This window comes from Pseudopipra pipra, chromosome 5 (assembly GCF_036250125.1).
Source record: "Pseudopipra pipra isolate bDixPip1 chromosome 5, bDixPip1.hap1, whole genome shotgun sequence".
Classification (NCBI taxonomy): domain Eukaryota; kingdom Metazoa; phylum Chordata; class Aves; order Passeriformes; family Pipridae; genus Pseudopipra; species Pseudopipra pipra.
In genome coordinates, this window is record NC_087553.1 from 72,259,550 (window position 1) to 72,287,478 (window position 27,929).

At 47.9% G+C, this 27,929-nt stretch overlaps 2 protein-coding genes across 2 annotated transcripts; both read right to left on the reverse strand.

Annotated features, from left to right (window-relative positions):
• Positions 1 to 1,937: 1,937 nt before the first annotated feature.
• Positions 1,938 to 7,600, reverse strand: LOC135415051 (endonuclease domain-containing 1 protein-like). The gene is made up of 3 exons (XM_064656572.1): positions 6,946 to 7,600; positions 5,945 to 6,261; positions 1,938 to 3,933 (listed from the first exon to the last, which is right to left on the reverse strand). The coding sequence occupies exons 2-3, from the start codon at positions 6,224 to 6,226 to the stop codon at positions 3,322 to 3,324; spliced, it is 894 nt and encodes a 297-aa protein (XP_064512642.1). The 5' UTR covers positions 6,227 to 6,261; positions 6,946 to 7,600; the 3' UTR covers positions 1,938 to 3,321.
• An 8,860-nt stretch (positions 7,601 to 16,460) lies between these two features.
• Positions 16,461 to 23,189, reverse strand: LOC135415052 (endonuclease domain-containing 1 protein-like). The gene is made up of 3 exons (XM_064656573.1): positions 22,861 to 23,189; positions 20,930 to 21,252; positions 16,461 to 18,706 (listed from the first exon to the last, which is right to left on the reverse strand). Exons 2-3 carry the CDS (start codon positions 21,215 to 21,217, stop codon positions 18,161 to 18,163), a joined length of 834 nt encoding a protein of 277 aa, XP_064512643.1. The 5' UTR covers positions 21,218 to 21,252; positions 22,861 to 23,189; the 3' UTR covers positions 16,461 to 18,160.
• Between the last annotated feature and the right edge of the window lie 4,740 nt (positions 23,190 to 27,929).

Below are 27,929 nucleotides of genomic sequence, written 5' to 3' on the forward strand. Positions count from 1 at the left end.
TTTCTAACCAAATTGATTCTGTGGTTCTGTAATTCTCTGATATGGCCCTTCACTCTGAATGAGTAGGAAGGTTTGAAGAGAAAAGTAGAGGAAGCAAGGGTAAAGAAAGCCACTTTCCTCTTCAGGCATCCCTTTTCTTCTGAGAAGGGCCACAGGCATGGATGGCATAAAAGGAGAAAAGCTCCAAAGAGGTCAGTGTTGTTGGAAGTGTGGGGAGTAGCCATTCCCACAGGCAGTGGGTATTCAGAAGGAAACTCTCCATTTGACAGTGCTGTCTTCTGCATGACTTGGAAGCATAAAAACACAACTTGGTTTTAAAAGAGGGCTTTTAATTTATGTTAGATGTGAAAGTACCTGTGTGTTTGATGCGTGCTTTGCAAAGAGAGGTGTGTGCTCGGGCTAGTTCACAGATTTCCATTTTATGAGTCTTATCCGTTATATAATGGTTTCATAAAGAAAATTCTGGCACCATCATTGACACTGAGAAATTTTTATGTGCATATATCATAGTTATATCACACAGTTTCCTTTACTTTGGGCTTTGGGTCTTGCCAGGGGAAAAATGTTACCTCATATGAAAAAGAAAGGATGTTTTTCTTTAAAACATCCAATCATTTCAGATACATAAAGTGAGGAACATGTCTGAATGAGACAGATTGTTTAAGGCAGATGGTTTTCTCCAACATTTTCTATTGTCTTAAAATGGCTTATCTGGGGGAAATGCAAATCATGTAGGACCTGGATCTCCCACCTCTTTTGGCAGGGCAAAGTGATAGCAGTCACTGGGGAAATACAACCTGGGACAAGGGATGGAAACCTTTAGGTCTGGAGGACAGTGTGTAGCTGCACTCCATCTACACAGCCTGGAACTCAGTCAGGACTCCTCCTCCCTTGGGCCATGGAAGGGTTGGGAGGAAGCTGAGCCCGCATTCCCAAGGTACTGCACTGCTGCTGAACAAGGTTGGCATTGCCTGGACTTCTTGAGCCTCTGATGTAAAATCCCTCAAATCCACCAGCACAGCCGAACCATCCATCTGGCACTTCAGACAGGTCAGGCTGATCCTGAGTGTGTTTTCTCTCCTAATTCCCTTTCACTAAATTAATCTGCCTCTTTGGAAGGTTGCACAATGCATTAGAAAGCATTGTGAGGCTGTGAGTTTAGAATGACTCACCAATTAGCAGTTCCATGGGAATTGTTTCAAATGAAATCAGACTTTGTTTGTTCAAGTAGTTGGTGATTTCAAAGGGAACCTGAATGTGACCTGGATTGTCTAAAGTAGCTCATGTTGTAGTGGCCTTAGAACAGAGCTGATCTTTACACAGAGATTACTAATAATCTGTATAGTTTTTCATGAGTTGCTCTTAAATGGAATTCCATCCACTAGGGAAAGAGATATTTGAAAGTGCAAAAGACTTCATATGCTTGGGGATTTTCGTTACTGTTGGAGCTCCAGTATTTGCACAGTTTCTGTGTGAAAGCTGAGTGCATAAATCCCATTGGAGGGGAACTAACACGATAACCAAGAGCATCAGTAAAAACATACATAACGAAATTCTCCCATTGTGTAATTAGTCTGAATGGTTTGCAGGTTCATAGGATCATAGGATCCTATCTAGATACACAGTAGATAAGCAGTTCCTCAGAAACTGAAGGTGTCAACTTATAAAACTCGTATAACAGGAAATTTTGGCCTTTGTATCCAGAGGCTAAGTTGGTTAAACAAACCTCTAATATTGACCCGATTTCTTAGTCTAACTCTGGGTGTGAAAAGTCTGATCGGGGGGACACTATTGTAGGTGTGATGGCATCTTCAGGGGGCATTTGGACACCCCTCGTCCTGCAAGGATGCTCTGAGGACTGTGACATCACTTGTGGTGGAAATTTCAGCAAGAAGCAACTTGTGGTTTATATATAAGATGACCTTACAATCCAGCAGTGGAACAAATGATTTTTATTGTGAACTACTCAGGAACTACATGATCTAGCACACAATGATCTTTTGATTGACACGTTGAATACATTGATTATACTGAATACACTGAATACATGTCACAAAATCCTTTAGCCATAAATCTGCAGAAAAGGTTCAGAAGCACAGCAGAGAATGAAGTTATCCAAGCAGTGTATTACAGAAAGAAATTTATCTCTGACTGGTCAAAGCTTCCTGTAGATCTGATGCCTGAGCCTGCCTATCTCAGACCTCAGCTCCTGCTTCTACAAGGTGCAGGTTTCAAAAGCAAGCAAACAAAATCTGGTTCCCAGCATCACAGAATCACTGCATTGTTGAGGTTTGTGGGGACCTCTCAAGATCTCCTAGTCCAGACCCCTGCTCAAGCAGGCTCAGCTAGAGCAGGTTGTCCAGGATCATGTCCACTTGAGGCTTGAGTCCCTCCAACAATGGAGACTCCACAACACCTGTGGGCAACCTGAGCCACCCTCATCCCACAGCCTTCCTAAGGAGGGGAGGGACAAGTCAGCAGCACACTCTGAGGGACAGCTAATGAGGAGAGGATGGAACTAAGACCTGTCTCTGGGCATGGAGCAAAAGGGAAACAAGGCAAAGCCCTTCTGGTCTCACTGAGAAGCTCTGATTTCCTTGTCCATGGGCTCTTGTCCAGCTGTTCCCTCCAGACTGCCAGGGCAAGGACTCATCCCTAGGAGATCTCTGCCAGCATGGGCAGCAAAGCAAACCAGCTGGAGGCTCTGCCCACCTCCTTCTCCCTTTTATCAGAGCAGGAGGAGGAGTTGCCCTGAGGGACAGAGCTGGAAACCCACCAGAGAAGGGAGCAGGATGGACACTGCACAGGACATTTGTCCCCCTCTCCTCTGCTCTCATGAGACCCCACCTGCAGTGCTGTCTCCAGCCCTGGGCCCACAACAAGAGAAGGACACAAACCAGTTGGGGTGGAGTCCAGAGGAGGCCACGAAGGTTCTCTGAGAGCTGGATCACCTGTGCTCTGGAGACAGGCTGAGAGAGCTGTGGGTGTTCAGCTGGAGAAGGCTCTGAGGAGAATTTAGATCCCATTCCAGTATCTAAGGGGTCTCTGGGACAGCTGGAGAGGAACAAGAGCATGGACTGAGAGGAGAAGGTGGAATGGCTTTAAACTGGCAGAGGGCAGGGTCAGACTACATATCAGGAAGAAATTCTTCCCTATGAGGGTGGTGAGGCCCTGGCACAGGTTGCCCAGAGAAGCTGTGTCTACCCCATCCCTGGAGGTGTTCAAGGCTTGGCTGGACATGGCTTTGAGCAACCTGGTCTAGTGTCCCTGCTATATTTCAGGGGGGGTTGGGACTGGATGATCCTTGAGGTCCCTTCCAACTCAAAGCATTCTGTGATATTGTGATATGTGAGAAAAGCCCCTGAGCCTTTTACACCCAGAATGTGAGGGGTTTGTACGGGGACAGGAACTGTGGAAGAGAGAAATATTTTGCATTCCATACAGCTGGGCCAAACTGTTCTCCAGCTGCCCCAGAGTGAGGTCCCAGACCTGGTCCTGGTTGTTCTCAGCAATGGCTGCCCAAGCACTCATGGTGTTGTTCTTGGTCTTGCAGCAGGCACTGGCCCAGATGTGGCTGGGTACATTAACCCTCCCACTGGAGATGGAGGAGTTCCCAGGCACAGCCCCCACAATGACGTAGGTGGTTTGACAGTCTTTGCTTTTATTGGCCATCGTTTGCTGCTCGTAGTTTTTCCAGGCACCTCGGCTGAGTTTTTCGTTCATGGGCACTATGTTAGTGAGGGTGAAGGTCGCATTCCTGCTGTCCAAGGTGTTGTGGTGGCCATTTGGGTTCAAATAGCCACAGTCCCAACCACTGTGCTCATAGTCTCTGTTGACAGCCTGGCTTTGCATGATTTGCGCTTTGGTGATGTTGTATTGATGTTCAAGGGTCTGCACTGTTTGCATGTTTTTGGACAAATTTGAACGTATCAGCTTGACAGGTAAGGAAGAGGAAAAGGTGTTAGTATTGGGGATGGGAGTACTGGAGCAGGTTTCCCTGGAGCAGAAGTCTCCAGGTGTCAAGAACACATTTTTTCTCTTCTCAGTCTATGTAAACATATGAATCTGAGAGAAATCCTATAGCTGCCCCTCCTGGATGGACACAACAGCTTTTAGAAGAAAAGAAGCTGGGATTGTGACTGTTCTCCTCTTGACTTGTGACCTTTGTGATCCAGCCTGCAACCTGCATTGGGAGTGTGGCTGGATACATGAGATACTGAGCATTTTCCACTCTGGCTTTGAAAGGAGAAAGGTCTTTGGTGAGAAACCTTCCCTGACACAGCTGGTTCCCCTTCAACCTGTCTCCAAACCCACTTCTACCCCAGATCCTCCCACCCCCAGTCTGTCGTTCTCTGATTCCATGTGTAGCTGCTACAGTTGCACCACACTCCTGGAACACCAGGGTTTGCCTCCTGTAACTCCAGACACAGGGAGATGTGTTGAGAAACCAGTCCTAGAGGTCAGGTTTACCAGGAGGGGCTACAGGCAAGGATGAAAGTTCTTCTGTTCATTAATCAAAAAGACCTCAATGCAAATGGGATCTGCTACTGCAGTCATAATAATATATCTCAGAGCAGATCTGGGACAGCAAGCATCTTCTGCAGCATCACTAAAAAGAACTTAGAAATGATCAGCCTCTTCAAGAGCTCATAATCCCCAAAGAGTCCTGAGGAACCCAAATACTGAAAAAGGACCTCTGGAGAAAGTTACCGAAATCAAAGAGTTTGCAGGAGGACTGGCTCCGTGATCCAGGAGGGAAAGGGCCAGGTTGGATGGGGCTCTGAGCCACCAGGTCTAGTGGGAGGTGGCCCTTCCCATGGCAGAGGAGTTGAATTGAGATGATGTTTGATGTTCTTTCCAACACAAACCCCTCTATGAGTCTATGATTCTATGAAAAGAGAGAAGCTTTTATCCCAGCTCTAAATGTGGAGACTGCAGTGGTGCAATATCATATTAGTTGTTTGAGTTCCAATGAGTACAAAGTGCAAATGGTTTTTTTTTAGACCTCCAATGCCTTTCTGTTCATCTTTGGAAAAACATATTTCTTCTCCCTCCGGAACAGGGCATACGGCTTTCTTCTGTCATTTATGAACACCTAAATTCAATCCTGCTACTCTGTCCTTAGCAATGACCTGAACTTCCTCTCTTTCTATTCCATAATTCTCTTGGTCCTATTTACTGAAAGTCTGAAGGACATTTGGGAGAGCTCTGTTGTTTGTAGAGTTCTGAGTGTCTGGTGAATCCTTCTGAACCAAGCCTGAGGCAACAGTGATCAGGGGCAACTGCCCCTGGCTGGAGATCACCCCCTTCTGACTGGACTGACACTGATGCTCCTCACTTTTCACTGCCTGAAATATCACTCAATACATTCCCCGGTGTTCACCAAACCCTCTCATCACTCAGTGCCTGTGCCAAGGCTTTTTCCCTGGGTCATCTCACCCAGTTCTGAGTTTCTCCTCACTTCTCTCACATCACTTACAAAGACAAATGGAGTCCTAACTGTGAGAAATAAAGCTCTGTCAGGGATGCAAAACAGCTCAGGGCAAAGTGGAGATCAGAATCCAGCAGGACTCTTGGTCCTCCAAATTTAGCTGCTGTTGGATGCCTTTTCCCCATCACTGGGTCTCCCACCACAGCAGGGCACAGAGAGGGAGGTCATTTGACTTTGGAATGGAATGGAATGGAATTTGCCTTGATGTTGCTCTCAGGTCAATGCAGAAAACTGGACACTTTTGGGATAGGACTCCTCCTCCTGCTGCTGTTTGAAATGCATCAGAGGAATCATGTGGTGCAGGTGTTTGAAGTGAGATGAGGAGAATCCCACCCAGTGGGTCCATTTGCAGGTGTGTGTATGGGGGTGGGAGGAAATAGAGATGTTTGGTTAAATGCTGCAGTTCATCTTTTAGTGACTGGAGAGTGAAATGCTGTAAGAGAGGACACTCACCTGGGGCTCAACTGTCCATGTGTGGTTTGTGGTGAGCCTTCCAGGCTCGTATTTATAAGCAGAGTACATGGGAATACGCCTCTTTTTGTCGTACAAGGTGGCAAAAAAACGCTGGTGGTTTAAGGTCTGGCAGATCCAGGCTGGGTTCTCTGGCTTCATTGCTGCATCTGGGGGGGTGTCACCATAGAAGAACTGAGGACAACTTGCAAAGGAATTCACCACCTCGCCGTGTCCCAGCCAGAGGCAGCTCACCCAGACCTGCAGCAGCAGCAGCCACAGCATCACGAGAGGATTTCAGGTGAAGGGCTCTTGCTCCCCTGGAAGGCAAATGCAGAGGGACACTCAGCTTGGAGAGAGCTGACCATGGCCTGCAGTCATTTTTGTGCAGGTGGGACACAGCTGGCTGATAAGGGGACTATGAAAGACCAAGAAGAGGGTACTGTCTGACCTCCTGGATATGGAAAACCGTCAGGGCAAAGAAGGTGAAATCTAAAAGAGGGTTAAGGTGACTACAGGAGGCAGCAGTGGGAGAATTCATCTTTCATCTGCCATTTGAGAGAAGGCAGGCAGGAGAGGCAGCTGGAAGGATTCATGGGACAGAAAGCTACCACAGCCCACCTGACACTGCAAAAGGGCTGAGGACTCTAGAAGACTTGACAAGGCACCTTGCACATTTGCTCTCTTCTGACCCTTTGCTCTGACCTTTATCTCTTCATATCCAATCAATTCAGGATATAGAGCTACACACACCCTTGCTCTCACCCAAGACATCTGCTCCTTTTTCTCTTTACCAGCCCTGGATCAGGAATGTGGGGACAAGTGATGAGGAAACTCAAAATATGAGCCATGAGTAGTGGCTTTTTACAGTGCTCTGCAGAGCAGGACCATCTCTGCCCCAAATCAAGCAGAAAAGGTCCTATAAGGTCCTTTTGCACCAACCCCTCCATGAACTTAAAATATATCCCACTTACTCAATATCAGATAGAGAGAAACCAACTTACCGTGGGAAATATGGGCTCAGGACTCTGCTCCCAGCCCCAGAGTGGCAGAGGACTTTGAAATGTCTCTACTGCAGTCTGAGACTGGCTGTTTATATATGATCTCCTGGAAGGAAGACTTGTAACATCTCCCACACATGGTTTCAGACTAAGTTTGCCCAGGAGTGTAGCCCGCACCTATGTTTGCCAGAGGTTTTTTGCAAGGTCATGGGTGGAATTTTGGTAGTCCATAAGCTCAGCACCACACCTCACCCCTCCTGATTCTTAGTCAACATTATGGTGTGAATTTTCCAGGTGACTTGGTTTGAATTTCTCTCCCAAATCGAGCCTTCTGTCCTTGCCCTCCTTAATACAAAAAGTGAAAGAGCTGCACAATTCAGTGCATGCATAACCTCTCATTTCTCCATGGAAGGCAGATGGTGGAGCTCAGCAACTCCAGCCTACACTTTGTCTGATCTCTTTATTCCAAAGCTAAGGAAACACTTGAAATATTGGAGTCAATATTGAGAAAGGAGCAAGAGCTTATCTTGAAGCAGAGTCTCAGAACAGGCAGCTGAGCTGCTCCTTGCCTCTTCTCCCTGGAGAAACAGTTGGCTGATCCCTCAGGAGTCCCACTGCAATATATGCCTTGTTGTAAATCCAATAACCACAGAATTTCAAAAAAAGGAGAAGTTTTCTGTTGTTACTCAGGGGAGATTTGTTCATCCTTGCACAGAAATTGGGTGACAGTTGCTATTTGCAATTTCTTCTGGTTATCTCCAAAGGTAGCTGATTGAAGCAACAGGTCAGGAGCAGTGAATTGGGTCTGGTGACATCCCTTTCCATTTCCTCATTCCCCAGGGGCCACAGTCACTGCTGCTGCAGCACCCACACAGGTTTCTGTTCCTGGCAGAACATCTCTGGTGCCCTTTGACCAACCTGTCTCAGAGCATCCCCAGATGTCCACAGTCAGCTCTTCTGCAGTCTCTCAGGAGATAATTAATATAGCCAGGCTGCATATTTTCCCTTTCTGGATTGCCAAGGCTTTGTAAGAGCCCGTATTCATGCCACCAGCCTGGGAAAGAGAAGGTCTTGAGGACACATTAGAGCCCCTTCCAATTCTTTAAGGGTGTGCAAGAGAGTTGGAGAGAGACTTTGCACAAGGGCCGGGTGTTGATAGGACAAGGTGGAATGGCTTTAAACTGAAGGAGTGTAGATTTAGTTTGGATATGAGGAAGAAACTCTTGGCTGTGAGGGTGGTGAGACAGTGGCACAGGTTGCCCAGAGAAGCTGTGGCTGCCCCATCCCTGGAAATGTTCAAGGCCAGGTTGGATGGGACTTGGAGCAACCTGGTCTAGTGGAAGGTGTCCCTGCCCATGGCAGCAGATTGGATCCAGATAATCTTGAAGGGCCCTTCCAAGACTCAAAATGAGTCTTCTATGAGTCTATAATGCTTCATTCACTACTAAACTGGACTCATTTTCATCCACTTCCAAACGTCCAGGAATACTGGAAAACAAGTTGGTTGTCACCACCAGAAATGACCAGAAGAAATGTGATAGACCCAAGTGTGTTTGAAGGAAGTCATTGAGTCCTGTGGTTTATTTTGTCCCTGATAACCTGGGACTGGCATCTTAAAGTGGTTTTGAGGCAAATAAGGGACAAGGCTGATAAGGAGCAGATCTGGCAGTCCAACCTCATTCTCAAGGCAGGCCAAGCTGGGAGGTAGCTGAGCAAATGCAGGGAAATGGAAAAACCTCTTGTGACTGCAGCACTGCAAAAAGGGGATTTGTGCCTTTAGCACCTCCAAGCTGATTCCTTTCTCCTTTGGGCTTCCCGTGTATTTCACAGGCTTGCTGTGGAGGGGAGGGGATTTCTGGCTATTGCCAGGGATCAAGGAGTGCCCTCAGAGCTGATAGAGGTGGGACTCACGGGATCTCTGGAGTACCTCAAGGGGGTTCCCTCTGACTTGCTCACCCACCTCTTGATGCCTACTGGGTCATAAGACCACTCTCATCCTCACCACTGCTCATTCCATGCTCCACTGCCCCTGCTTTCCAGGCTCTTGAACTACTGGCTCCTTGACCACCCCCATGAGTCCCACTTCCATCAGCTCCCTGGGCGCTCCCCAGGATCTTTACCCCTGTCACTACCCGGAAATGCTCTACCCTCCACAGCAAGCATGTTGTCCTAGTTAGGACAGCTGAGACCAGTTCATCACTGGATGGGTGTAACCCAAAACTGTGTATTCTATAGCCTTCCATGCCATTTCCCAGAAACTGTTATCAATGAACCATTTACACTATCTGCACATAGAGCCAGACTCCTCAGGCTATAAACTAGGTGCTAAAAGGCCTGTGAGATAGGAGTTGCTCTTGTCCTCACACCCATTAAGGAACCCCCCGCCCTGAGGGAGGTACTGAGCATTCCTGCCTGAACTGGAGGATATATAATCTTGGAGTCTTGGGACCTTTTTAACCAATCGTGGGATCCAGAGGAAGACTGCAGATCACCACTCTCAACCAGACTGCAGACCACCACTCTCGACTGGACCACCACTTTTTTCAACCAGACTGCAACCATCACTCTCAACCGGACTGCAATCACCACTCTTGACCAGACTGCAACAGAACTCTCACCAACAGGTTTTTCCCTCTTCTTTTCCTTTAAACTCAGGGGGCCCAAAGAACACCACTCTGTTCGTGCCCCAGGGTGCTGGGTTATATATTTGGGTTTTGTGAGTTAAACCCAATTGCCTGTCTGTATAATCGTACTTATTGTATTATTTTATTAAATTGTTATTCTGACTTATAATCTCTCTTTTGAGTTGAGTTCATTTCCCCTGCTGGTTTACCTTTAAACCAGCAGACATGTCAAACACACGGGAAGCCCAAAACCTTCTCCTCATTTTTTTTTCTTTTACCTCTTTTTCTTTGTTCAAAAAGCAAGATAATAACCCTGACTTTCAAATCTTTTTAGATATCTAAGATCCAGAGTTTACCCAGACACTTGCAAAGACATCAAGTCTTTGTGGGTAGCCTTAATCATCAAATTCCACCTGCATATAAGCCACCATGGAATGGATAGAGAAAAGTCACTTCTCCTAGCATTTACTCTGTGACAAACGGAGGCAGTGCAACCTGTTTACTTCCACCTCAGAAATCACTGGTTCAGCCTTCTTGAGCTTGCAGGTTTATCTATCATATTTGTATCACACAGTTTCCTTTACTTTGGGCTTTGAGTCTTGCCAGGGGAAAAATGTTACCTCATATGAAAAAGAAAGGATGTTTTTCTTTAAAACATCCAATCATTTCAGATACATAAAGTGATGAATATATCTGAATGAGACTGAGATTGTTTAAGGCAGCTGGTTTTCTCCAGTGTTTTCTGTTGTCTTAAAATGGCTTATCTGGGGGAAATGCAAATCATGTAGGACCTGGATCTCCCACCTCTTTTGGCAGGGCAAAGTGATAGCAGTCACTGGGGAAATACAACCTGGGAGAAGGGATGGAAACCTTCAGGTCTGAAGGACAGTGTGTAGCTGCATTCCATCTACACAGCCTGGAACTCAGTCAGGACTCCTCCTCCCTTGGGCCATGGAAGGGTTGGGAGGAAGCTGAGCCCGCATTCCCAAGGTACTGCACTGCTGCTGAACAAGGTTGGCATTGCCTGGACTTCTTGAGCCTCTGATGTAAAATCCCTCAAATCCACCAGCACAGCCGAACCATCCGTCTGGCACTTCAGACAGGTCAGGCTGATCCTGAATGTGTTTTCTCTCTTAATTCCCTTTCACTAAATTAATCTGCCTCTTTGGAAGGTTGCACAATGCATTAGAAAGCATTGTGAGGCTGTGAATTTACAATGAATCACCAATTAGCAGTTCCGTGGGAATTGTTTCAAATGAAATCAGACTTTGTTTGTTCAAGTAGTTGGTGCTTTCAGAACCTGAATGTGACCTGGATTGTCCAAAGCAGCTCATGTTGTAGTGACCTTAGAACAGATCTGCTGTTTACACAGAGATTACTAATAATCTGTATAGTTTTTCATGAGCTGCTCTTAAATGGAATTCCATCCACTAGGGAAAGAGATATTTGAAAGTGCAAAAGACTTCATATGCTTGGGGGTTTTCATTACTGTTGGAGCTCCAGTATTTGCACAGTTTCTGTGTGAAAGCTGAGTGCATAAATCCCATTGGAGGGGAACTAACACAATAACCAAGAGCACCAGTAAAAAAATAAATAGGGAAATTCTCCCATTGTGTAATTAGTCTGAATAGGTTTGCAGGTTCTTGTGTAAATGGAGTGTAACTTCATAAGATCCCATCATGATACACAGTAGATAAGCAGTTCCTCACAAATCCTCAGAAACTGAAGGTGTCAACTTATAAAACTCGTATAACAGGAAAGTTTGGCCTTTGTATGCAGTGGCTAAGTTAGTTTAACAAACCTCTAATATTGACCTGATTTCTTAGTCTAACTCTGGGTGTGAAAATAACAAGTGAAAATTGAGATTATTGGTTTTTGATAAATGCAACATTCCTTTCTTCTAATAGCTCCCAGCAAGATCAAGGACTTAGATGGATGAAAGTAATATTTTCTTTCCTTTTTCTAGATTACCATTTAACTGAAGACAGGAAATTGCCAGTGGTATCGCCTGTGAGACTTGGAAGGGGCCTTCATGTCTTTGAGCCTCATTTCCCAGGAAAAAGTCTGTCTCTGAAGGCTGAGGTTAAGAGATGTGCACTCCCCTCAGATGCTCAGCTGGAGATCAGCTTGGCAGTGCCACAAACAGCACATGCTTCCTGCAGAACCACACACAGTACATTGGCTGCCTCCGTCAAAGAGATCCAGTAGCTCCAGTGTGTCCAACCCAGCAGATGGAGATGGCACCTCCTTTGCCCAGGAGATGCCAAAACTGCAGTAAAGCAGTTCCCAGCCTGCCTTCCCCATGTGGCAGCCAGAGGTGCTCCTGCACGGAGCAAAGGAGTTTTGCCCAGCTGCTTTCTCAAGCACAGGACAGATGATGGCACTGTCTGGATTTTCTCCTCTCCTTCTCTTTTGGAACAGCACGTGCCAACATGGAATCTGAACCACTGGTGCTATTGGAAAAGGACTAAGCAATCTGCATGATCCAACTCTTGGCAGTGCAGTGGGTTTAGCTCCCAGCATGTCCTCACAGCTCCTGGGCAAAATCATTTTTCCTTTCTGTCTAAAATACCAGTGACACACTGTGGAATAATGGATAGGGTTGGAAGTTAAAGGAGAATAAGGATTACAGAGGGGACCCAGCGACTGTTTCCCACGTGGAACACAGTCACAATGCCCCACAGTGTTTTCCCAAACTGATAAACACCTGTTATGGGGGATGCAATGGAGAGGGGAGCAACATGAAGGCACTGCAGCCTCCCTTCAGAAACATCCTGCAGGGAGGGCAACACGGTGACACTTTGACTGTGCCCACTAAGAAAGATAGATGCCAGGACAACTATCCAATTACATACTTATGACTAGAGTCACTCAAGCCCCACCTAAATCTAAAGAAATAATAGGAAAGGAAGTTGGAAATGGGGAGAAATTGGAGGAAGATTCCACCTCAACTACTGGGATTGGCTGACAGGCTGAACCTGTCTTCCCTCCCTGCTTTAGGGACGCTTATCAGGTGATAAACTTATTCTATGTGTTGCTTTCAGGACTAGACCTTGCTTTTGCTCCATAATCTGTTGGTAGATTGTTTTGTATTAGAGTTTGTGTTTGTGCTTTCTTTATAAGATGATTAGATTCCTTTAAACACATTTTTGCAGTTAGATACTATCACCAATGACCTACAAACCTTATTAACTTGTCACAGTTTGTATGAATAAAGAGTATTATTCTGTCAACTGTTAAAGTGAGTCCTTTATAAGGTGCTGACAGATTGCTGGCAGTGGAATAACATGTTGGAAGGCCCACTGAGGGGTTCTCCCTTATGCTGTTGGGTGGGAGCCCCCTGAAAAGGGCAACTAAATCATCCCCCATCTTGTGAAGAGTGTTTGGTGAAGGGTCCCCTTATGGGATACTTGACAGACTGGTTGGATATACATGGTTTTGTTTTCCCTGGGGCATTAACAGACAAATAAATCTCTGTGGGTCAAGAAAATCTCCCCTCTCTAAGGGTCAGGTGAACTCCCCCCACTTTCACGTGACACACACCAGTGCCCACAGCTCTCCCCAGAGATGCACAGACAAACAACAAACCGCAAAATTACCTTCCCATGTCAGCACAGCTGCATCTTCCCAGTGGATGGAGGTGCTTCCAGCACCACTGGGGGCATGGACTGGCTCTGGGCTCATGAAAGAGCTAAATCATTATTCCCCATTGATATGGTTTGAAGCTGGCTCCTTGCCAAGTCTCCAAACCTTACCACAAGAAGTCCCCCTCCCCCGAACCTCAGGGAGAAGAGGGAGAAAAAAAAACCAAGAAAAAACCCGAAACGAGAGAGAGACAGCTAAAGTAATATATATATATAAATATATATATACTTACGTTACAGTTATATACAATTGAAATATATACAATTTCACAAGGGAAAGGGAAGGGGGAAGGGAAAAGGAACAAAACCAAAATAAAATATATATATATCCCAATCAGTAGCCCGAGATCTAGCAACTAAAAAAGTTAGCAAAGAAATATCTCACTACTCTCCTTGGGACAACCGAGAGTCGCTCCGGAACGATCACCGGCAACCTCTGTCTCCCAAGGTCGAGAAGGCCTTACCAGGCCTCGCTCCCCAACACAACAGACTCAACAGCAGGGAACCTGCACCTCCAAAGCCGCCGGAAGGAAAGAGATCGAAGGCCTCTCCTTCTGTCTTCTTATAGCCTGGCTGTCATGGTTTGAGATAGCCCCAAAATCCAATTCCCTAGTTCTATTCCCCCTCCCACATCTCAACCTAATGTGAGATGGGTTTTTCCAGACAAAACACACCAGACTCAAAGTGGGGGAAAGGGAATATATTACAATGACTGTACAAATAAATACCATATCACATTATACACACGATTGCAACTATCTCTACCATGACATATAGTATTTACAGTGGATCAGGTTTCCTCTCCCCTCCAAATAAAAGTCCAGGAGGGAAAGAAGGACAGATCCCTTCCAGTCCTTAAGCAGCAGCTCCTCTTCTGTCCTCCATGCAGCAGTAACTGGGTTGTTGTAGCTGGATCTCTGTTCAACATACACAAGGGGGTCTCCAAGCCCCTCGGCTCTCCTTCGGTCCAAGCGAAGGCCTCACCTGTGGACTGCCAGCAGGGACAAGACTCGCATCACCACAGGTATATCACGAAATGCAGTGGCATCTTCGTGAAAGTCCCTTCCTCAGGGGATTCAAATTCCCCTTTGCAGAGCTCCGTGCTCTGTCTCTCAGGCTGCCACCGCGGCAGCAGTGCAAGGGGGGGGAGAACCAAGGTCAACTCCCCCCGCATTCCATCTGGCCGTCCTGATCCAGCTCCAGGACGTCTTTTGAGCTTCTCAGCTCCTCTCTCTCTGTGCTGTAGCACTCCAAGGCTCCTCTAAAATAGGAGTCCATGTCCCTCTTCTCCAAGAGGGTCTCCAAGGGAGTTTTGGGGGATCTGGTACAGTCTCTTACCCCAAACTCTGTCTCTCTGCTGCTGGCTCTCCTTCTCCCGGCTCTGTCTTCCAGGAGTCTCCTCTGCGGTGCTGCATGTTGCTTCTGCTGCTACTTCAGTTCAGGTCTTATCTCCTGGCTCTCTGCCACCTTCTCCGGCCAGTGTCGGCTGCTGCTCTGCGCCCATGGAGAGAACATCTCCCGTCTTAACTACAGGCACCTAGCCCAGCTTTATGCTGTTCCAGGTCCCTGCAGCCCCCCCAGCCAGGGGCTGGGAGGGGGCCAGAGGCCCCAAGGGGCACAGAGCCCCTACCTCGTGGCTCACAACATGGCCACCTCTCCTACAACCAAAACTACAACTCTTCTCTTCCGGTCTGGTTGTGATATGTTTACATTTCTGCAGGAGCGCCCATTGGACGAAATTTCAAAACTTCTAGGGGTTTCCACCCCTTGGGGTCTACCACTTCTCTTAGCCTCTGGGGGAAAACAAGGTCCAAACCACGACACTGGCTTACGTAAAAATCGTAGGGAATACCGGGTAAATCTGGGCCCTTCCTTGGTTACAAACTGGTCACCAAGGAAGGCCCAGACCAAACTACCACACCCATTCACAACCAGGGTCAGCAGAAAACAGAGGAAACCACAGATGGAAGCTGCCTGAGAGGATGCTCGTGGGGCTGGGGCAGCCCTCGGATCAGCTCCGACCTGAGACCTGCTGGAAGGCAGACACCAAGCTGATTCCTTTCGTTTTTACGCTTCCCATGTATTTCACAGGCTTGCTGAGGAGGGGAGGGCATTTCTGGGCACTGACAGGATTAAAGGTCCTAGAGAGAATGTGAGGGGTTGACAAAGGTGGCACTCACAGGGATGGTCAAGCAACCTGTGATTCCAGATGCTGGAAAGCAAGAGTAATGGGGCATGGGATGAGACATGGCAAGGATGATGACCCAATGGGCATGAAGATGTGGGTAAACGAGTCAGAGAGAGCCCCATGAGGTACAGCAGAGGTGTCTGCAGAGGTCCCTCAGCCTGAACCAGCACCAGGAGTGGGCGGTGTTGGCATTTGATCCCAGGAGAAAAAACCCATGGGGGCAGCAACCTGGGGCAAAGGAGCTGTCCAGCAGAAGGGTGTCAGAGTGATGTTCCTACTTTGTCCTCCTAAACAGCAAAATATTCTCTTACCTCTCTAAGCTGTCCAGCTGGCACAAGTGAGTGCTACTGCTGCTCTCACCTTGGCAATGGAGACAACAAGAGCACAAGTCCCTGGTGTGACCAGGCATGGCCCAGGGGCTGTGCTGGGATCTGGTTCCCTGTGCTCAGGTGTCCAGAGCCACTGCAGATGCCCTTGGGGAACCTGCCTGGCCTCTGCCTGATGGCCCAGATGGGTTTGGTGTTCCCCAGGATTCTGCAGCAGATCAGCCCCACCGGGGCTCTCACACAACTCAGGGCACCTCAAGGGCCCAGGGTGCATCTGTTTATGGAGCCTGGATCTCTGGTGGCTGGGATCAGAGCTGGGACACCCAGCACACCTGGAGACCCCTGCATGTTGCTGCCTGACTTTGCACCTCAACCCCACCCACTGTTTCAGTGCAGCCCCCAAAGAGGTTGGTCCAGGGTGAGAGATGAGACACTGTAGGATGGTGAACAACAGCTGCTGAGCTGAGAAGTTCAGGCTCAAGCTGGTACCTCTGGAAGTGACACAGCTTGTAGGAGCTGTTTGCAGCCTGATCCACTTGGTTCATGCACATTCCTAGCAGAAGTAACTGCAGTCTGATGGGGGGGACACTATTGTAGGTGTTATGGCATCTTTAGATTGGATTTGAACACCCTTCCTTCTGCAAGGATGCTCTGGGTGCTGTGATATCACCAGTGGTGGAAATTTCAGCAAGAAGCAACTTGTGGTTTATGTGTAAGATGACCCTGCAATCCAGCACTGGAGCAAATCATTTTTATTATGAACTACTCAAGAACTACATGATTTGGCACACATGGATCTTTTGATTGATATATTGAATACATTGATTATATCGAATACACTGAATACATGTCACAAAATCCTTTAGCCATAAATCTGCAGAAAGGTTCAGAAGCAGAGCAGAGAATGAAGTTATCCAAACAGTGCATCAGGGAAATTTACCTCTGAGTGGTCAAAGCTTCCTGTAGATCTGATGCCTGAGCCTGCCTATCTCAGACCTCAGCTCCTGCTTCTACAAGGTGTGGGTTTCAAAAGCAAGCAAACGAAATCTGGTTCCCAGCATCACAGAATCACTGCATTGTTGAGATTTGGAGGGACCTCTCAAGATCTCCTAGTCCAGACCCCTGGTCAAGCAGGCTCAGCTAGAGCAGGTTGTCCAGGATCATGTCCACTTGGGGTTTGAACCTCTCCAGCAATGGAGACTCCACAACACCTGTGGACAACCTGAGCCACCCTCGTCCCACAGCCTTCCTAAGGAGGTGAGGGACAAGTCAGCAGCACACTCTGAGGGACAGCTAATGAGGAGAGGAAGGAACTAAGACCTGTCTCTGGGCATGGAGCAAAAGGGAAACAAGGCAAAGCCCATGTAATTGCAGGGAGAAGCTCTCATTTCCTTGTCTGTGGGCTCTTATCTGTGGCAGAAAGGGTTAACACGGTATAGGAAGGATGTCGCAATAAGGCATGGGAGATGTAGTCTCCACAGCAAACTCCCAGAGAGAGTACTCAATGGAGCATGCCCGCTGGGAGGACTGGCTAAGAACTGTGGGAAATACGTGATGTCGCGGGATGTGTATAAGGGCTTGTTAGCGCGCGAATAAACGATTTTACAGCTGCGCAGGCATCTCTTTGGTCTGTAAAGTTACAAGTGCTACACTTCTCCACCTGTTCCCTCTAGACTGCCAGGGCGAGGACTCATCCCTAAGAGCTCTCTGCCAGCATGAGCAGCAAAGCAAACCAGCTGGAGGCTAAGCCTGCCTCTTTCTCCCTTTTATCAGAGCAGGAGGAGGAGTTGCCCTGAGGGACAGAGCTGGAAACCCACCAGAGAAGGGAGCAGGATGGACATTGCACAGGACATTTTTCCCCATCTTCTCCACTCTTCTGAGACCCCACCTGCAGTGCTGCCTCCAGCTCGGGGCTCACAACATGAGAAGGACACAAACCTGTTGGGGTGGAGTCCAGAGGAGGTCACAAAGGTACTCTGAGAGCTGGATCACCTGTGCTCTGGAGACAGGCTGAGAGAGCTGGAGGTGTTCAGCTGCAGAAGGCTCTGAGGAGAATTTAGATCCCATTCCAGTACCCGAAGGGTCTTCAGGAGCATTGGAGAGGGACTTTGAACAAGGACATGGAGTGTCAGGAGAAGGGGGATTTAAAGTGGTAGAGGGCAGAGTCAGACTACGTATCAGAAAGAAATTCTTCCCTGTGAGGTGCTGAGACACTGATACAGGCTGCCCAGAGAAGCTGTGTCTGCCTCATCCCTGGAAGTGTTCAAGGCCAGGTTGGACATGGCTCTGAGCAACCTGGTCTAGTGGAAGATATCCCTGCTCTATTGCGGGAGGTTTGCAACTGAATGATCTTTGAGGTCCCTTGAACGAAACCGTTCTCTGATTCTGTGATATGTGGGAAAAGCACCCGAGCCTTTTACACCCGGGATGTGAGGCTTAGGTACGGGGACAGTCCTTGTGGAACAGAGAAACTGGTCCCCTCTTATACAGCTCAGCCAACTTTTCCTCCAGTGCCCCCAGCTTGACGACCCGGATCTTGTTCTGGTTGTTCTCAGCAATGGCCCCCCAAGCAATCACGGTGTTCTGTTTGGTCTTGCAGCAGGCACTGGTCCAGATGTGGCTGGGTACATTAACCCTCCCATTGGAGATGTAGGAGTTCCCAGGCACAGCCCCCACAATGGCATAGGTGGTTTGACAGTCCTTGCTTTTCTTGGCCATTGTTTTCTGCTCATAGACGTTCCATTCGCCGCTGTTGAGTGCAGTGTTCTGGGGCACTATGTTGGTGAAGGTGAAGGTCGCGTTTCTGCCATCCTGGGTGTCATGATGAGCAGCGGGGTTCAAATGGCCACGGTCCAAACCCTTAAGTTTATGGTAGTCTAGGTAGACAGCCTGGCTCTCGCTGATATCCTTTTGGCTGACTGAGTAAGTTTCTCTGAGGGTCTTCTCTGTTTCCATGTCTTTGGGCAGATTGTTCCGTATCAGCTTGACAGATAAGGAAGAGGAAAAGGTATTAGTATTGGGGATGGGAGTAATGGAGCAGGTTTCCCTGAAGAAGAAGTCTCTGAGTGTCAAGATCTAATTTTTTGTCATCTCAGTATATGAAAATGTGTGAATCCAAGACAAAATCCTGTAGCTGCCACTCCCCAATGAACACTAAAGCCTTAAAAAAGACTCAGTATCTGACTGTTCTCATTTAGACTTGTGACCTTTGTTATCCAGCCTGCAACCTGTGCTAGGAATGTGGCTGGATACATGAGACAATTAGAATTTTCCACTCCTAGGTTTGAAGTTGACTCTGGTAACACATCCACCCTGCCACATCTGCTTCCTTTTCCACCTCTCTCCACTCCCCACATCTGCCCAGGGCTCTCCCCAGATCCTCCCACCCCCAGTCTGTCATTCTCTGATTCCATCTGTGGTTGCTACAGGTGTACCACACTCCTGGAACACCAGAGTTTGCCTCCTGTAATCCCAGACACAGGGAGATGTGTTGAGAAAACACTCCTAGAGGTGAGGTTTACCAGGGGGACTACAGGTCACTGCAAGGATGAAGCTTTTTTGTTCATTAATCAAAAAGACCTCATTGGAAATGGGATCTGCTACTGCAGTCCTAATAATGTGTCTCAGAGCTGATCTGAGCCAGGAAGCATCTTCTGCAATCTCATTGCAAAGAAGTTAGAAATGATCAGCCTCTTCAAGAGCTCATAATCCCCAAAGAGTCCTGAGGAACCCAAGTACTGAAAAAGGCCCTCTGGACAAAGTTACCGAAATCAAAGAGTCTGCAGGAGGCCTGGCTCCATGATCCAGGAGTAAAAGGGCCAGGTTGGATGGAATTCTGAGCAACCAGGTCTAGGGGAATGTGGCCCTTCCCGTGGCAGGGGAGTTGAATTGAGATGATCTTTGATGTTCTTTCCAACACAAACCACTCTACGATTCAATGATTCTGTGAAAAGATAGGAACTTTATCTCTGCCCTAAATATGGAGACTGCAGTGGTGCAATATCATATTAGTTGTTTGAGTTCCAATGAGTACAAAGTGCAAATGGCTTTTTTTAGAATTCCAACACCTTTCTGTTCATCTTTGGAAACACATATTTATTCTCCCTCTGGAACAGGTATATGGCTTTCTTCTGTCACTCATGAACACCTAAATTGCCTCCTGCTGCTCTGTCCTTAGCAATGACCTGAACTTCCTCTCTTTCTGTTCCATAATTCCCTTGGTCTTTTTTACTGGAGGTCTGAAGGACATCTGGGAGAACTCTGTTGTTTGGGGAGATCTGTGTGTCTGACGGATCCTTCTGAACCAAGCCTGAGGCAGCAGTGATCAGGGGCAACTGCCCCTGGCTGGAGATCACCCCCTTCTGACTGGACTGACACTGATGCTCCTCACTTTTCACTGCCTGAAATATCACTCAATACATTCCCCAGGGTTCACCAAACCCTCCCCCACTCAGTGCCTGTGCCAAGGCTTTTTCCCTGGGTCATCTCACCCAATTCTGAGTGTCTCCTCACTTCTCTCACATCACTTACAAAGCCTATTTGACACCTAAGCGGGAGCAATTAAGCTCTGTCAGGGATGCAAAACAGCTCAGGGCAAAGTGGAGATCACAGCCCAGCAGGACTGTTGGTCCCCCAAATTTAGCTGCTGTTGGATGCCTTTTCCCCATCACTTGTTCTCCCACCACAGCAGGGCACAGAGAGGGAGGTCATTTGACTTTGGAATGGAATGAATGGAATTTGCCTTGATGTTGCTCTCAGGTCAATGCTGAAAAATGGGCACCTTTGGGATAGGACTCCTCCTCCTGCTGTTGTTTGAAATGCATCAAAGGAATCATGGGGTGGAGGTGTCTGAAGTTGTAGGAGGCGTGTCCTGAGGATGCAGGGGAAGCATCCTGGGAGAAGAGTCCAGGACACATGTGCGGTCTCCTGTATTCCCATTGGTTATTTGGTCACATGTTCCCAGGGGATAAAAAGGCACTACTTTTTGAAATAAATCCCTTTTGGCTGCAACCTCAGCTAGGAGTCAGACTGCATTTATTTATTATATTAATAACCCGACATGAAGTAAGATGAGATGAATTCCATCCCGTGGGTCCATTTGCATGTGTGTGTATGGGGGTGGGAGGAAATAGAGATGTTTGGTTAAATACTACAGTTCATCTTTTAATGACTGGAGGGTGACATACTGTCAGAGAGGACACTTACCTGGGGCTCAACCATCCATTCTGGTGTAGCTCTCTTGCCAGCGTCATACTGGTAGATGTAAGCAGAGTACACGGGAATACGCTCCTTTTTGTCATACAAGGTGGCATAGAAACGCTGGTTCTTGAAGGTCTGGCAGATCCAGGCTGGGTTCTGTGGCTCAAGGCCTTTTGCTGGGGGCACGTTCTGGTAGAAAAACTGATTACATGTATTTGCAAAGGAATTCACCACCTCGCCCTGTCCCAGCCAGAGGCAGCTCGCCCAGACCTGCAGCAGCAGCAGCCACAGCATCACGAGAGGATTTCAGGTGAAGGGCTCTTGCTCCCCTGGAAGGCAAATGCAGAGGGACACTCAGCTTGGAGAGAGCTGACCATGGCCTGCAGTCATTTTTGTGCTGGTGGGACACAGCTGGCTGATAAGAGGACTAGGAGAAACCAAGAAGAGGGTACTGTCTGACCTCCTGGATATGGAAAAGTGCCAGGGCAAACAGGCTGAAATCTAAAAGAGGGTTAAGGTGACTACAGGAAGCAGCAGTGGGAGAATTCATCTTATCCCAGGAGGGATCCAAACCCACCTCATGTCCAATCCGCTCTCACAGCAAAGTTATCTGACTCTGAGGGTCTGAGGCACAGCAGTGGGACAAGGTCACCTTGTCCAAACTCCTGGAGTTGGACAAGTTCCTGTACAGTAAAGGGCACTGTTGCAGGAATTTCTATTTCTTCAACAGAAACAAGTCCTCTTTTGTCTGGCTCAGCATTGACATGATATTCAGCACTCAGTGAGATCATTGCTCTTGGAGACAACACTGAAAAGTCCCTCTGATGGTGGCAGCCAAGCAGGGAGCTTTGTCTTCTTTCTGATGCACCAGAGGCTTAAGGATAGCAGTGATATTTCCATTTTCAGTGCTATATACAAGACTTAAAAGGCTCTTTTAAAATCAACAGAGTGATTTTAAAATAATTAGCATTTTCAAGAAGGCAGGCAGGAGAGGCAGCTGGAAGGATTCATGGGACAGGAAGCTGCCACAGTCCACCTGACACTGCAAAAGGGTCTGGGCTGAGGACTCCAGAAGACTTGACAAGGCACCTTGCACATTTGCTCTCTTCTGACCCTTTGCCCTGACCTTTATCTCTTCATATCCAATCAGTTCAGGATATAGAGCTACACACACCCTTGTCTCACCCAAGATATCTGCTCCTTTTTCTCTTTACCAGCCCTGGATCAGGAACATGGGGACCAGTGATGAGGAAACTCAAAATATGAGCCACAAGCTGTAGCTTTTTACAGTGCTCTGCAGAGCAGGACCATCTCTGCCCCAAATCAAGCAGAAAAGGTCCTGAAAGGTCCTTTTGCACCAACCCCTCCATAAGCTTAAAATATATCCCACTTACTCAATATCAGATAGAGAGAAACCAACTTACCATGGGAAATATGGGCTCAGGACTCTGCTCCCAGCCCCAGAGTGGCAGAGGACTTTGAAATGTCTCTGCTGCAGTCTGAGACTGGCTGTTCATATATGATCTCCTGGAAGGAAGAGTTGTTAGATTTCCCACACAGGGTTTCAGATTAACTTTGCCCAGGAGTGCAGCCAGTACCTGTGTTTGTCCCGAGGTTTTTTGCAAGGTCATGGGTGGAATTTTGGTACTCCATAAGCTCGGCACCACACCTCACCCCTCCTGATTCTTATTAAACAGTTTGATGTGAATTTTGCTGGTGATTTGACTTGAATTTCTCTCCAAAATCCATCCTTCTGTCCTTGCCTTCCTTAACAGAAAATGTTAAAGAGCTGCACAATTCAGTGCATGCATAACCTCTCATTTCTCCATGGAAGGCAGATGGTGGAGCTCAGCAACTCCAGTATATGCTTTGTCTGATCTCTTTATTCCAAAGCTAAGGAAACACTTGAAATATTGGAGTCAATGTTGAGAGCTTACCTTGAAGCAGAGTCTCAGAACAGGCAACTGAGCTGCTCCTTGCCTCTTCTCCCTGGAGAAACAGTTGGCTGATCCCTCAGGAGTCCCACTGCAATATATGCCTGGTTGTAAATCCAATAACCACAGAATTTCAAAAAAAGGAGAAGTTTTCTGTTGTTACTCAGGGGAGATTTGTTCATCCTTGCACAGAAATTGGGTGACAGTTGCTATTTGCAATTTCTTCTGGGTTTCTCCAAAGGTAGCTGATTGAAGCCACAGGTCAGGAGCAGTTAACTGGGTCTGGTGACATCCCTTTCCATTTCCTCATTCCCCAGGGGCCACAGTCACTGCTGCTGCAGCACCCACACAGGTTTCTGTTCCTGGCAGAACATCTCTGGTGCCCTTTGACCAACCTGTCTCGGAGCACCCCCAGATGTCCACAATCAGCTCTTCTGCAGTCTCTCAGGAGATAATTAATATGGCCAGGCTGCATATTTTCCCTTTCTGGATTGCCAAGGCTTTGTAAGAGCCCGTATTCCTGCCACCAGCCTGGGAAAGAGAAGGTCTTGGGGACACATTAGAACCCCTTCCAGTTCTTTAAGGGTGTGCAAGAGAGCTGGAGAGAGACTTTGCACAAGGGCCTGGAGCTGATAGGACAAGGTGGAATGGCTTTAAACTGAAGGAGTGTAGATTTAGTTTGGATATGAGGAAGAAACTCTTGGCTGTGAGGGTGGTGAGACAGTGGCACAGGTTGCCCAGAGAAGCTGTGGCTGCCCCATCCCTGGAAATGTTCAAGGCCAGGTTGGATGGGACTTGGAGCAACCTGGTCCAGTGGAAGGTGTCCCTCCCCATGGCAGCAGATTGGATCCAGATAATCTTGAAGGGCCCTTCCAAGACTCAAAATGAGTCTTCTATGAGTCTATAATGCTTCATTCACTACTAAACTGGACTCATTTTCATCCACTTCCAAACGTCCAGGAATACTGGAAAACAAGTTGGTTGTCACCACCAGAAATGACCAGAAGAAGTGTGATAGACCCAAGTGTGTTTGAAGGAAGTCATTGAGTCCTGTGGTTTATTTTGTCCCTGATAACCTGGGACTGGCATCTTAAAGTGGTTTTGAGGCAGATAACGGACAAGGCTGATAAGAAGCAGATTCGGTAGAGCTGGGGCAATCCTTTGTATCGTTTTTATCATATTTCCTCCTTTCTGATGAGGCCCAACTGGCCTGACAAAGCAGCAGTTGCAAGAAGCAAGGCCAAACTGTGTTCATGTCATGAGAAAGGGCCATAAACCACCAAAGACCCCCGGAGCATCCCCTGACTCATTTCCACTGTGTAGCATCACACTGTGTAAAACTCCACTTCAGGGAAGGCAGTGGGGCATTCTCATGGGAGCCTGAACCCATCCAACTCTCTGTGTCTCTGGCCCCCAACCCCAAAGGATCAAGGCTACAGACACTGAAATTGCAGGTCTCGTTGCCGGATCCACAGGTGGTGATCTCCTTCCTCTCCACTATCTGTTCTTGTCCTTTCCTTCTCTTTCCTTCTGTCTTCTCCTTTGATTTTTTCTTCTTGACATTTCTATACTTTTATAGAAAACAACCAAAATGGCTGCAAACATCCTTTCCACTGCAACCAAGTTGTTTTAAAATAAACCTGCCTCGTACAGACACTGCTCATTCAGCATCATGTCGACCTCAATCATCTATTAGAAGAACCAGGGTCACCCTGCCTCGGAGGTTGCTGGTAAAAAGAAACTGTGAACCTCTCATCATACCCCTGGAGTCTAGGAGTTCCTGGTTTTCCATTTCACTGCTTTTTATACAATTTAATAATAACAACCTAATAACTGGCATTGCTTTTTGCCTTTCATGTCAGTGTAGGCACTGCCTATGTGTTGTTCAGAGCTGTGCTCTTCCTGGATGGAGAAGTGCTGTGAGTGATGTTGAAGGAGCTCTGCTGCTCATTGATCCAGCTCCCATGGGATCTCTTCTGTAAGACAAACCTCCATTTCTTCAACCTCTAGAAAATCCTATTGGATCCTTCCAGTCTTCTCCCAGTTGGGAGCTGAGAGATACACAGATGAAGGACTATTGATAAGCTTTCCATGTCATGTGTGAAAAGAAACAGGAGTAGCAGCACTTTTCTAGGGAAATTGGATCAAAATCCAGATCTGCCTTCTCCATGTCAATCTTCTCCTGATTCCCACCTCACTTTTCTTTCTATCAGAGCCTAAAGGCAGCTGCTCTCACCGTGGCAATGGAGACAACAGGAGCACAAGTCCCTGGTGCTACCGGGCACTGCCCAGGGGCTGTGCTGGGATCTGGTTCCCTGTGCTCAGGTGTCCAGAGCCACTGCAGATGCCCTTGGGGAACCTGCCTGGCCTCTGCCTGATGGCCCAGATAGGTTTGGTGTTCCCCAGGATTCTGCAGCAGATCAGCCCCATCGGGTCTCTCACACAACTCAGGGCACCTCAAGGGCCCAGGGTGCATCTGTTTTTGGAGCTGAGCCAGGCCTGGGTCTCGGGTGGCTGGGATCAGAGCTGGGACACCCAGCACACCTGGAGACCCCTGCATGTTGCTGCCTGACTTTGTACCTCAACCCCACCCACTGTTTCAGTGCAGCCCCAAAGAGGTTGGTCCAGGGTGAGAGATGAGGCACTGTAGGATGGTGAACAACAGCTGCTGAGCTGAGAAGTTCAGGCTCAAGCTGGTACCTCTGGAAGTGACACAGCTTGTAGGAGCTGTTTGCAGCCTGATCCACTTGGTTCATGCACATTCCTAGCAGAAGTAACTGCAGTCTGATGGGGACACTTTAGTACCTGTTATGTCACTTTCAGGTTGGACTTGGAACCCCTTCCTCCTGCAAGGATGCTCTGGGGACTGTGACATCACTAGGAAATTGAGATTTCAGCAAGAAGCAACTTGTGGCTTATATATAAGATGACTCTGCACTCCAGCACTGAAGCAAATCATTTTTATTGTGAACTACTCAGGAACTACATGATCTGGCAATCTTTTGATTGACACATTGATTACATTGATTATATTGAATAGAATGAATACATGTCACAAAATCCTTTAGCCATAAATCTGCAGAAAAGGTTCAGAAGCACAGCAGAGAATGAAGTTATCCAAGCAGTGTATCACAGACAGAAATTTATCTCTGAGTGGTCAAAGCTTCCTGTAGATCTGATGCCTGAGCCTGCCTATCTCAGACCTCAGCTCCCGCTTCTACAAGGTGCAGGTTTCAAAAGCAAGCAAACAAAATCTGGTTCCCAGCATCACAGAATCACTGCACTGCTGAGGTTTGCGGGGACCTCTCAAGATCTCCTAGTCCAGACCCCTGGTCAAGCAGGCTCAGCTAGAGCAGGTTGTCCAGGATCATGTCCACTTGGGGCTTGAGCCTCTCCAGCAGTGGAGACTCCACAACACCTGTGGGCAACCTGAGCCACCCTCGTCCCACAGCTTTCCTAAGGAGGGGAGGGACAAGTCAGCAGCACACTCTGAGGGACAGCTAATGAGGAGAGGAAGGAACTAAGACCTGTCTCTGGGCATGGAGCAAAAGGGAAACAAGGCAAAGCCCTTCTGGTCTCACTGAGAAGCTCTGATTTCCTTGTCCATGGGCTCTTCTCCAGCTGTTCCCTCCAGACTGCCAGGGCAAGGACTCACCCCTAAGAGCTCTCTGCCAGCATGGGCAGCAAAGCAAACCAGCTGGAGGCTCTGCCCACCTCTTTCTCCCTTTTATCAGAGCAGGAGCAGGAGTTGCCCTGAGGGACAGAGCTGGAAACCCACCAGAGAAGGGAGCAGGATGGACACTGCACAGGACATTTGTCCCCCTCTCCTCTGCTCTCATGAGACCCCGCCTGCAGTGCTGCCTCCAGCTCTGGGCCCACAACAAGAGAAAGGACACCAACCTGTTGGGGTGGAGTCCAGAGGAGGTCACAAAGGTACTCTGAGAGCTGGATCACCTCTGCTCTGGAGACAGGCTGAGAGAGCTGGGGGGGTTCAGCTGGAGAAGGCTCTTAGGAGAATTTCGGTCCCATTCCAGTACCTGAAGGGTCTCCAGAAGAGTTGGAGAGGGACTTTGAAGAAGGGCATGGAGTGACAGGAGAAGGGGGATTTAAACTGACAGAGGTCAATTTATCAGAAAGAAATTCTTCCGTGTGAGGTGGTGAGACACTGATACAGGCTGCCCAGAGAAGCTGTGTCTTCCCCTTCCCTGGAAGTGTTCAAGGCCAGGTTGGAAACGGCTCTGAGCAACCTGGTCTAGTGGAAGGTGTCCCTGCTATATTGCAGGGGGGATTGGAACTGGATGATCCTGGAGGTCCATTCCAACTCAAAGCATTCTGTGATTCTGTGATATGTGGGAAAAGCCCACGAGCCTTTTACGCCCAGGATGTGAGGCTTATTTACGGGGACAGTCACTGTGGAAGAGAGAAACATTTTGCACTCCATACAGCTGGGCCAACCTGTTCTCCAGGTCCCCCAGAGTGAGGTTCTGGACCTGGTCCTTATCGTTCTCGGCAATGGCCGCCCAAGCACTCATGGTGTTGTTGTTGGTCTTGCAGCAGGCACCGGACCAGATGTGGCTGGGTACATTAACCCTCCCATTGGGGACGGAGGAGTTTCCAGGCACAGCACCCACAATGACGTAGGTTTTGTCAGTTTGACAGTTCTTGGTTTTCTGGCGCATCGTTTTCTGCTCGTAGTTTTTCCAGGCTCCTTGGTTGAGTGTTTTGTTCATGGGCACTATGTTGGTGAGGGTGTAGGTCGCATTCCTGCTGTCCAAGGTGTTGTGGTGTCCATTGGGGTTCAAATGGCCACGGTCCAAACTGCTATTCTTATAGTCTGCATTGACAGCCTGGCTTTGCATGATTTGCGCTTTGCTGATGTTGTATTGATGTTTGAGGGTCCTCACTGTGTACATCTCTTTGGGCAAATTTGAACTTATCAGCTTGACAGAGGAAAGAAAGAGAAAAAGTTGTTAGTATTGGGGATGGGAGTAATGGAGCAGGTTTCCCTCAAGAAGAAGTCTCTGAGTGTCAAGAACACATTTTTTCTCATCTCAGTCTATGTAAATATATGA